Source organism: Octopus bimaculoides, chromosome 23 (assembly GCF_001194135.2).
Source record: "Octopus bimaculoides isolate UCB-OBI-ISO-001 chromosome 23, ASM119413v2, whole genome shotgun sequence".
Lineage (NCBI taxonomy): Eukaryota > Metazoa > Mollusca > Cephalopoda > Octopoda > Octopodidae > Octopus > Octopus bimaculoides.
In genome coordinates this window covers 10,800,967-10,812,265 of record NC_069003.1, presented here as the reverse complement: position 1 = coordinate 10,812,265, position 11,299 = coordinate 10,800,967, and the positions used below count along the sequence as shown (strand labels likewise).

Below are 11,299 nucleotides of genomic sequence, written 5' to 3'. Positions count from 1 at the left end.
ACACACACACACACACACACACATATACCATAAATCCTCGAGTATAATCCGCACTTTTTCCCTAAATTTAAAGGTCAAAATTTCTAAGTGATAAATATGTAAAGGCAATTTACTTAATATTTATTTTTCACTGACGTTATTACTGTTATTTCTTTATTTTCTGCAAAGTGCACAAAAAAGCTACATGTCTGCATTATGTTATATATACAATAATAATAAAGGATGTTACCATATATATGTTTACAAACCAAGGACGTTATATATTCCTCCTTGACTCAAGTTAGAGAAGGGGTGCGTATTATACACAAGGTTTAGGTTTATCAGAGGTACAGCCCCCTAAAAATCCCCTGCGTATTATACTCAAGGGTGGACTATACTCGAGGATTTACGATATATAAATATACTAAGAGGTGCACATATGGGTATTTGGTCAAGAAGCTTGCTTCCCAGCCACGTGGACTTAGGTTCAGTCCTACTGCATGGCACCTTAGGTAAGTATCTTCTTTAACAGCAGGTCAACCAAATCCTTATAAGTGGATTTGGTAGACAGAAACTGAAAGAAGCCTGTCAGTCTCTCTCTCTCTCTCTCTCTCTCTCTGTCTGTGAAAGTATATATATATTGTAGCTTGTGTCACTTCCTAAACAAAATCCAATTTCATTTGTAATTGTGCCACATTGGCAAAATAGATATGAATTTTGCAGCACCTTTGTAAACCAGTAGACAGTTTATAATCTAAATATACTTTAGACTAACAGATTTAATTTATGTGTGAGAGAGTTGAGAATATTCTGCACAATGAACTTGGGATAATAAAGGTTTCTGCTCAATGGGTGCCACATCTGAGACCTGATCAAAGATGCACAAAGTTGATCACATCACAGGAAAATCTAAGTTTGAGGTCGATCCAGCTGGTTTCCTCAAATGTTTCATAACCCACAATGAATGTCTGGTTCATCACTTTGAGCCAGAGACAAAGAGACAATCCATGCAGTGGCAACATCCTTCCTAATCTACTCCATAGAAGGCCAAGGTCATTTCATCTGCAGAGAAGACAATGGCCTCAGTGTTTTGGGATGCAAAAGGCACTGTGTTTATTGACTACCTTCAAAAGGACCACACCATCAATGGAGAGTATTATTCCAGCTTGCTGAGGGGGTTACAAAAGGCTATCAAGACCAAATTCCCAGGAAAACTGTTTCATCAGGACTATGCTTCAGCATACAAGTCCTTGGTTTCAATGGCTGCTGTGCATGACTGAGGCTGTGAATTGTTTGATCACCCTTATAATCCTGATTTGACCCCACTTGACTATCATCTGCTTCCAAACATGAAAAATTTCTTGGTTGGGGAGCAGTATTACAGCGATGATGTCATATCTACTGTTGAGGACTTTTTGACCATCAGGATAAAGGCTTTGTTACCAATGGGGTCCAGACACAGTAACACTGAAGGAAAAAGTGTGTTAATAGCAAGGGAGACTATGTTGAAAAATAAACCTAATTCAATCACATTCCACGAGAGTATATTGATCAGACTGTTCAGCTGACTTTCATATACAGCCTTATAGACCAGCCATAATTATATACATGACCCATTATACATACTGTCCATAAATTAAACTAAAAACTCCACCATTATACCATCTAGAAATGCTTATGCACAACATTATGTACCACAAACCATTATACATGCAAGCATCTATACCACTCACTGACCATTATATTCACAACCCTATGTACACATAAAATCATTATACATTCATACACACACACACACACACACATTGTCCGTTATACTTACAATTGGTTGCTATCACTGTCCAGTTCAGTAAAAGCCTCTTTAGCAATGGTTATTTCTTTCTCCTTCTGCAAACTCTTCTTCTCCTCTAAAAAGACCAAACATTACAAGAGAAAAATAAGACAAATATCAAATTTAAATTACATTGAAACAGACAAAAAAAAAAATTAAATCAGTCCTGCAAAATTTGTATGTTATGGACAAGTTCTACACAATGCATACATACAGCAAGACTTATTCTATTCATTCAATCACTGTCTTAACCCTTTTGATATCAATGTAACTGAGAAGTCCTACAACACAAATTTTCTTCTTTTAAACCCTTTTGAATCAACCTGCTTCTATGTTACAAACATCCTATTTTAAAGTGATCCAAAGTAAAGTCGTCCAAAATTTTATGTTAATCCCTTATCATTTAAACTGACCACATCTGGCCTAAATAGTCTGTTATATATTCAAAATGGCCATATCTAGGCTCTCACACCTACCCTACATTGACATTCTAAAAACAATCACATCATTGAAATCTCAAAGCTATGAGATAATGCATGATTAATTCAAAACACTGAATAAATAAGCATTACATTTGACAGAGTAATCTGAATGCTAAAGGGTTAAACCAGCCTTCTGTAGGTTTTATGTTCAGACTTACCAGCTTCAGCCTCTCACACCTACCCTACAATGTCATTCAAAAATAAGCAATGACATTAAATATCAAAGCTATATGAGCCTGCATGATAATTTCAAAACAATGTGAATAAATAAGCATTATATTCCAAACACCAGCTTAATGATAAAGTTATTTTACTAAATTATTCATTATTTTTAAAATTAACACTTTAGCATTTACACCAGCCATGTTCAAACTGGCCACATCAAGCTTCTCACACCAACCCTACAATGTTATTCTAAAAATAAGCAACCATACCATCAAAATCTCAAATCTGCAAGTTAATGCATAATTAAAAACAATGTAAACGAATAAACGCTCCATTTGACAGAGAAATTGGAATGCTGAAGAGTTAAGTGAAACACAGGGAGAATATTTTTTTTAAAATCATGGTAACAAAATGGTTAGAGTGTTTATATAATCTTTTCTATTCTAGGCACAAGGCCTGAAATTTTGGGGGAGGGTGGGCCAGTTGATTAGATCGACCCAGTATGCAACTGGTACTTAATTTATCAACCCCCAAAAGATGAAAGGCAAAGTCGACCTTGGCAGAATTTGAACTCAGAACGTAAAGACAGACGAAATACCGCTAAGCATTTCGCCCGGTGTGCTAACGTTTCTTGTTTCTTTATTGCCCACAAGGGGCTAAACGGAGGGGACAAACAAGGACAGACAAAGGGATTAAGTCAATTACATCAACCTCAGTGTATAACTGGTACTTAATTTATCGACCCTGAAAAGATGAAAAGCAAAGTTGACCTTGCAGAATTTGAACTCAGAACGTAAAGATAGACGAAATACTGCTAAGTATTTTGCCCGGCATGCTAATGTTTCGGCCAGCTTGCCACCTTAGAGTGTTTATATAATGGTCCTCGTTTTAATGTCTGTGCTTTCCATGCCTTCATGAGTTGAATAGTGTATTGAAGCAGATTTTCTACGGCAGGACACTCTTCCTGTGCCAATGTAAAGCAGACCATTTAGGCCCAATATGGTCAGTTTAAATAAGGGGTTAACATAAAATTTTGGAAGAGTTTACTTTGGATCACTTTAAAATAGGATGTTTTTAACACAGAAGTAGGTTGACTTAAAAGGGGTTTAAAAGATTCAAAGCTGAGGACATGATAGTGACAATTATGTACAACTATCATGGATGTATAATGTCAGTGTGCATACTCAACAGAGTATAAGTGCCTAGGACCTAAGAAGCATCAGTTGTAGTGTGCAAGAGAGACGACTGCGCTGGTCTGGTCATGTGGTGCGAATGGATGAGAATAGCTGTGTGAAAAAGTGTCACACTCTAGCAGTTGAGGGAAACTGTGGAAGAGGTAGACCCAGGAAGATCTGGGATGAGGTGATGAAGCACGACCTTGAAACCTTTAGAAACTGCCAGATCAGAGTGCAGCCATCTGGCTCACCATTCCCCAGTCAAACCATCCAACCCATGCCAGCATGGAAAGCAGACGTTAAACAATGATGATGATCATGCAATGTCGAGGTTAGAAACACAAGCATACACACCTACACTTACGTACATACATATATCCTCGTCAAAGTTTAACATCTGCTTTCCAACGCTAGCAAGGGTCAGACAGAATTCATTGAAGTAGATTTTCTAAAACCTTGATGTCCTTCCTGTTGCCAATTCTCACCAGTTTCCAAGTGAGGTATTATTTCCCCATGACTTGACAGGTTTCCACAGAAGGACACTCATTGTACGTCAGTGTCAAGACTAATTAAAACTCTCCCTTTCTAAATTTTATGTAAATTTTGTAAAATTATATTTCAAACATTATCTTAAAATGAAAAATTAAGTTTAATAAGACTCCTGAAATATCTTGGTTATTTTTAAAAAAATAAATGAAACAAAGAAGCAGTATGTCTTTGAAAAACAGCAACAAAATGGTTAACATCTTTTCCATGATAAATTCTGACTTAACAGTTCTGAATCCTGGTATATCACTGTCTATAACTTACTCTTCCCCATCCTGGGTCAATTCACTTTTAAATGCCCATATCTTGAGATGATATTTGACATTTCTGTCAGAACATTTTTTAGGTCACCACATCACCCATACATACATAATACAGTCGCTTTTCATCTATATACCCATATATTCTCAATGGTGTCTTTAATGCTCACCTTCTTTCACAACCATACTAATAACGCTAAATTTAGTCACTTCACTTGCTAGAAATAGCAGCAAAAACACTTCTCAAAATCACACCATATTAAAAGAAAAAGGAAGGATAAATTAAACAATGTAGTCCTGGATGGCTCATTTAATCTGTTCCAGTCATTAAATAGCTATGCCGAGGTACTGCCTTGAAGAATTTAGTTGAACAAATCAGATAAACCCCTCTTTTGTTGAACCGCTAAGTTACAGAAATAAGGTAGTTCAATGAGAGTTACCTTATGGCTACACAAAGCTGTTCTCCATCTTACAATTAGAAATTAAAATAGAAATAGTGAAGGCATGTGGCTTAGTGGTTAGAGTATTTGGCTAACAACTGTAAGGCTGTGAGTTCGATTCCAAGCAGTAGCTTGTGTCTTTGAGCAAGTATTATTTCAAACTACTCCAGTCTACTCAGCAGGCAAAAATGAGAAGTACCTGTATTTCAAAGGGCAAACCTTGTTACATTCAGTGTCGTGCTGAATCTCCCCGAGAACTACATTTAAGGGTGTGCATGTCTGTGGAGTGCTCAGCCACTGGCATGTTAATTTGAGAGGTAGGCTGTTCAGTTGACAGATCAACTGGTGCACTCATTATCATTATAACTGGAGGGCCACTAAAACAAATGGGGAAAAAAAAAAGAAAAGAAAAAAAACTTACCCTCCCAGGCCTTTTCATGTGTGTCTTTAGCCAATTTTTCAGGACCTTCTGCTGAATTCTTTTCAGCTGAAGACATAAAATAAAAAATAAAACAAAAAATATAAAAATATGAATTGTAAAATGAAACAAGAACCTGAAGAAGTGATTATCATTTGGAACTCCTCATTTCCTAGTGTAAAGCCAACATCCACCGCTTCTGGGTCTTGTGAGTCTTACAAGCTACATGGCAACCTCAGTAGTAGTGCCAGTGGCATGAGAAAAGCATCCAGTACATGCTGTCAAGTGGCTGGTGCTAAGAAGGACCAACCACTTTACAGAATGTAAGGGATGAACATCATTAAATCACCAGCACTAAGGAGGTTACCAAGTACTCAGCAAAACTAAAGGGTCCACTATACAACATCATTATCATTTTAGGTCCATCTTCCATCCTAGCAGAGGTTGGATGGCTTGACAGTATCCAACAATTTGCAGCTATGGACACCTCTTTTGAAGTGTTTTGTTGACCATATCACCCCATGTATTTATTTCATAAACTTCTATATCATCATTTAACATCCTTGCTTCATACTGGAATGGGTTCAATGGTTTGACAGGACACAATAGGCCCAGAGACTATTGTGTTCCACTGTCCACTTTGGCATGGTTTCTATGCTTGAATGCCCTTCCTAGCACCAAGCATTTTACGTGTACCATAAAGTGGCTGGCACTAGTGAAATTTTTTGTGTCACCAGCACAAGTGAGGCTGCCATGCAGCTTGCAATACTATGGATTCCCAAGAGAGGTAGCTTTATGCTAAGAGGCTAAACTGTGGAACAATAAGATGGAAAGAACACTACCAGTTTTAAATGTGTAAATATTGACACAGACATGCACATGTACATATATGATGGCTTTCCCCAAATTCCATCAACTAAATTTCACCTCTGTAGTAAGACATTTGTGCTCGTCCTACAATCATACTTTGAGTTTCAATTACCATGAAACTTTTAGTTTCAATTAGCTCATTTATCTTAATAAATGGGAAGAGACAGTGACCTGAATCTCTTCGAGTCTTGGGTTGATTAACCTTCATCATTTAATGTCCGTTTTCCATACTAATATGGGCTGGATGGTTTGACAGAGTTCCATGAATTGTAGAGCCATGTTGGTCACCAATGCCTGCTTTGGCATGGTTTCTACTGCTGGCTGTTCTTCCTAACACCAGGCACCTTACAGAGTGTACCGACTTATTTTTGAGCAGGAAAACAATAAAGCAAAAGAATGTTGGGTAGCATTACACATTTGCAACTATCTTTGCAAATAATGTTTCAATTTATGCTAGAAAAATGGATAAATTATTATTTAAATAAGGGTTGAAAGTCTATGCCACAGCCAGTATTTAACCCTTTTGATACCAACCTGCCTGAGGCAACCCCTGTTCTATGATACTTTGCAATTTAAAATTATCTAAAATAAACCCTTCCATCAGAATTGCATATTTATGTTACACAAGGTGGCAAGGCTTGCAGAATTGTTAGCATGTCGATAATATGCTTACAGCCTTTCATCAAGCTTTATGTTCTGAGTTCAAATTCTGCCAAGGTCGACTTCAGAGTATTTCTACAAAAATAAAATATTGTAATAGGTGTGATTAAAAAAATATTAAACATATTACCTTCCATTTCTGTCTTGTGCTGTTCGGCTGCAATTTTCAGTGCCTCCAACTCTATCAGTTTGCTCTATATATGAAAGAGATTTTTTAAAAAAAGACGAAAAATATTACTAATTCAAGAAGAAATTTTAATCAATCACTCTCCCAGAATCTTCAGTCATTTCATTACCATGCTTTTTCTATTCACCTACTTAGACATACACTGAGAGACATTACACAACATTTGCAACTATTTTTATAATGGATAGATTATCATCATCGTCATTTAACGTCCGTTTTCCATGCTAGCATGTGTTGAACAATTTGGCTAAGGACTGGTGAACCAGATGGCTACACCAGGCTCCAATCTGATTTGGCAGAGTTTCTACGGTTGGATGCCCTTCCTAACACCAACCACTACGAGAGTGTAGTGGGTGCTTTTACGTGCCACCGGCATGAAGGCCAGTCAGGCGGTACTGGTAACGGCCACGCTCAAAATGGTGTATTTTACATGCCACCTGCACAGGAGCCAGTCCAACGGCACTGGCAAAGATTACTATTTAAATAATGGTTAAATGTATATGTTGCAACCAGTATTTAGCCCTTTTGATACCAACCTGCCTGAGACAACCCCAGTTCTATATTTCATGCTTTAAAATTACCTAAAATAAACACCTCCAGCAAAATTGCATGTTAATTTACGTTACACAAGGTGGCAAGCTGACAGAATCATTAGCATTCCGGCAAAATGTTAAACAGTATTTCAAGCTTCATGTTCTGAGTTCAAATTCTGCTGAGGCTGATGTTGTCTTTCATCTTTTCAGATAAACTCTCGGACATCCACCACATCCTAATGTTACTCACCACCACCCTCTCACAACAATAAATCCATTTCTATCATACTATGGTTGCTTGGTTAGACAACATGGCACTGTAAGGAGCATAAGGCTCGTTTCTCTGGCATACATACTCCTCCCTGGACAGGACGCTGGTCTGTTTCAGGATTACTCATTTTTTATCAGTTGAGTAGACAGGAGTAACATGAAGTGTTTTGCTCAACACAATGCATTGCCCAGTCCAGGAATAGAAACCACAATATGGAAGTCCATCGTGCATGTGTGTGTGTGTGTATACACATATATATCATCAACATCGTCGTTCAACGTCCGCTTTCCATGCTAGCATGGGTTGGACGGTTTTATATATATATATATATATATATATATATACATACACACACACACACACACATAGTGAAGGTGGCTTAGTGGTTAGGGCATTTGGCTCATGATCATAAGGTATTTCAAAGGGCCAGCCTTATAACACTGTGTCATGCTGACTCTCCGAGAACTACATTAAAGGTATGCATGTCTGTGGAGTACTCAGCCACTTGCACGTCATTGACCCTATCAGCTGGGACCCTCGTCGTAACTGACAGAGTGCTCCTTTACATATATACATATACCGACACAGTTTCTAGAAATGAATCTTTCAAAAATAATAGCAGGTTTACTTTTGAGATTGTGTGTGTCTGTGTGATATATTTTTATTAATATTTAGCAGAAGCAACAGAGTGACTCAAGGGCCAAGAGTTTCATGCATTGACATTTTAGTCACAGGTTGAAAAGCCGTGTATGTGTGTGCGCATATATACACATAGCTCTTCAGCCTGTAACTAACACACGTTAGCACTTTAGTTAAAAGTGGAAGAGCTTTGGGTTTATATAATGTATGTATATGTTTGCCCCCACCACCACTGCTTGTCAACAGGTGTTGGTATGTTTACATCCCCCAAAGCAGTGTGGCAAAATTGACTTTAAATAAGTATTGGGGATGGTTTGATCAAGTAAACCCTTCAAGGTGGTGCCCCAGCATGGCCACAGTCTAATGAATGAAACAAAAGATAAAAAAGCTACTCACCTTCTTTTCTTCCTTTGCTTTTTTACCCTCATTGATGAATTCTTGCTTTTTAGCAAAACCTTCCATCTGCATCTTATGCACTTTCATACGTTCTTCCATTGCCTTTTTACCCAATTCTCTGCAATTGTTTTAAAATAAGATGCACAGTAAGTTTCAGTCCTGGACAAAGATTTTTCTTTGTGACTACAAAGTACATAAACCAACAAGAAAGCCTCTACATGGTCATTTGAAATGCTAGTAATAGCAGCCAAATCTCAGTAATATTAGGGGCCACTACCACCAGAGACACACAGATCTTCTCTACTCATTCCTTTTCTCGTTATCAAGTTACTAATCACATTTGCCAGTCCTTCCTTTCTAGATTTGGCAATTTCCTGGAAAATCTTTACCTGTACTGTTTTCTTACACCTTAACTCACATGGGCCATGGTTGTGTGGTGAAGAAGTTAGCTTCCTAACCATATGGCTTGGGGTTCAATCCCACTGCATGTTACCTTGGTTAAGTGTCTTCTATTGTAGACCCAGGTAAACCACAGTCTTGCAAGTGGATTTGGTAGACAGCAACTGAAAGGCGCTTATTTTCTGTATGTGTGTGTGTCTCTCTCTCTCTCTCAATGGCCCAGTGGTTAGGGCAGCGGACTCGCGATAATAGGATCGCGGTTTCGATTCCTAGACCGGGCGTTGCGAGTGTTTATTGAACGAAAACACCTAAAGTTCCACAAGGCTCCGGCAGGGGATGGTGGCGAACCCTGCTGTACTCTTCCATCAAAACTTTCTCTCACTCTTACTTCCTGTTTCTGTTGTGCCTGTAATTCAAAGGGTCAGCCTTGTCACACTGAATATCCCCGAGAACTACATTAAGGGTATACGAGTTTGTGGAGTGCTCAGCCACTTGCACGTTAATTTCACGAGCAAGCTGTTCCGTTGATCGGATCAACTGGAACCCTCGACGTCATAAGCGACGGAGTGCCAACAAAATATATATATATATATATATATATATATATATATATATATATATATATAGTTCAAAATTGTACAAAAAACAAAGTGTATTAGTTTGATGCTCTGTGCGTGTGTGTATATATCGATATCCACTGTTCTCGAACATTTACAGTTTGAGTTGTCTCACCTGGTTTGGGTATTCAGTGTTTTTCAGCACTCATCTTAAAGAGACATTCCCCCTGGCAGTATCCCACTGCTAAGGAACACATAAAATACAATATATATGGCATCAATAATGTGTGTGGGCAATGTTTAGGCTGGTCTTGTCTTGTGATTGTTGGAAAAGAATATCATTCATTTCCAAGATTCTTCAAAAACATTCCTGGGCCGGGGGAATTACCTTATTTGGAAACAGGGGAGGGTTGGTAACAAGATGGACATCCAGTCAAAGAAAATCTGCCTGAACAAGTTCCATTCAACACATGCAAGCATGGAAAAGCAAATATTAAAACGAGATATGTGTGTATGTCATCATCATTTAACGTCCATTTTCCATGCTGGTATGGGTTGCATGGTTTGACCAGAGCTGGCAAGCAGAAGAGCTAAACTTATGAAGGGCATCCAGCTGCAGACACAAATACCAACCACTTTATAGTGGTGTGGCCTGGGTGCTTTTATGTGATGTTATAACAAAAGGCAGAAAGAGAAATGAGAAAAACAATTAAGACTGACAAAGAAGCAATATGAAAGACAATGAAACAACAATACAACTTACATGCATTTATTAGGACAAGAGATGATTTCTGAGTATTCATCAGTTCCATCACAGCAATCTGATTAAAAAGATAAACATCTTTAGATAACAATAGCGTTAAAAAATCTATCTAAAAGAAAAATGATCCTAAGTGTCCAAGGTACTCATCCCACTTAACACTGGTACGTTAGCTAAATTGTAACATAGGAAGTGACCCGCACAAACCCCACCCACTCCGCTATCTCATCCTAACTAAATTTTTAGTCAATCAGGTAGCTGACACATTGACCACTCAACCTGGTAGAATTGAAGCCAAATATCTCTCTATTTACAACCTTTAGAAATATGGATGCATTAGACAATGTAGTTCCAATTAGGGAATCTTTGGTCACGAGTTAAAGGTTTTTGGTCATCATTGGTTTGCTGGATCAAATCTCAATCAGGGCTCAAGAACAAGGCTTTCTTACACTGAGACAAGAGCCAACAATTGTAAAGGATTTTTTTATTTTTTATTTATTCTAGGCACAAGGCCCGAAATTTTGGGGGAGGAGACTAGTCGATTAAATCAACCCCAGGACGAAAACGGTACTTCATTTATCGACCCCGAAAGGATGAAAGGCAAAGTTGACCTCAGCAGAATTTGAACTCAGAACGTCAAGACAGGCGAAATACCGTCAAGCATTTCATCCGGCATGCTAACGTTTCTAGTCTTAATTTGTATTGACCCTTTAACACTAGAACATGTCTTA

At 38.1% G+C, this 11,299-nt stretch overlaps 1 protein-coding gene across 2 annotated transcripts in view; it reads right to left on the bottom strand.

Annotated features, from left to right (window-relative positions):
• The window catches only part of LOC106881163 (glucosidase 2 subunit beta), a 44,594-nt gene that overhangs the window by 28,790 nt on the left and 4,505 nt on the right, over positions 1-11,299 (bottom strand). For both annotated transcript variants that reach the window (XM_014931452.2, XM_014931454.2), the window contains exons 4-8: positions 10,572-10,629; positions 8,853-8,970; positions 6,957-7,020; positions 5,300-5,365; positions 1,802-1,886 (exon numbers count right to left, since the gene is read on the bottom strand). In XM_014931452.2, the coding sequence (XP_014786938.1) occupies positions 1,802-1,886; positions 5,300-5,365; positions 6,957-7,020; positions 8,853-8,970; positions 10,572-10,629 (391 nt within the window). The remainder of the gene's footprint in view (positions 1-1,801; positions 1,887-5,299; positions 5,366-6,956; positions 7,021-8,852; positions 8,971-10,571; positions 10,630-11,299) is intronic.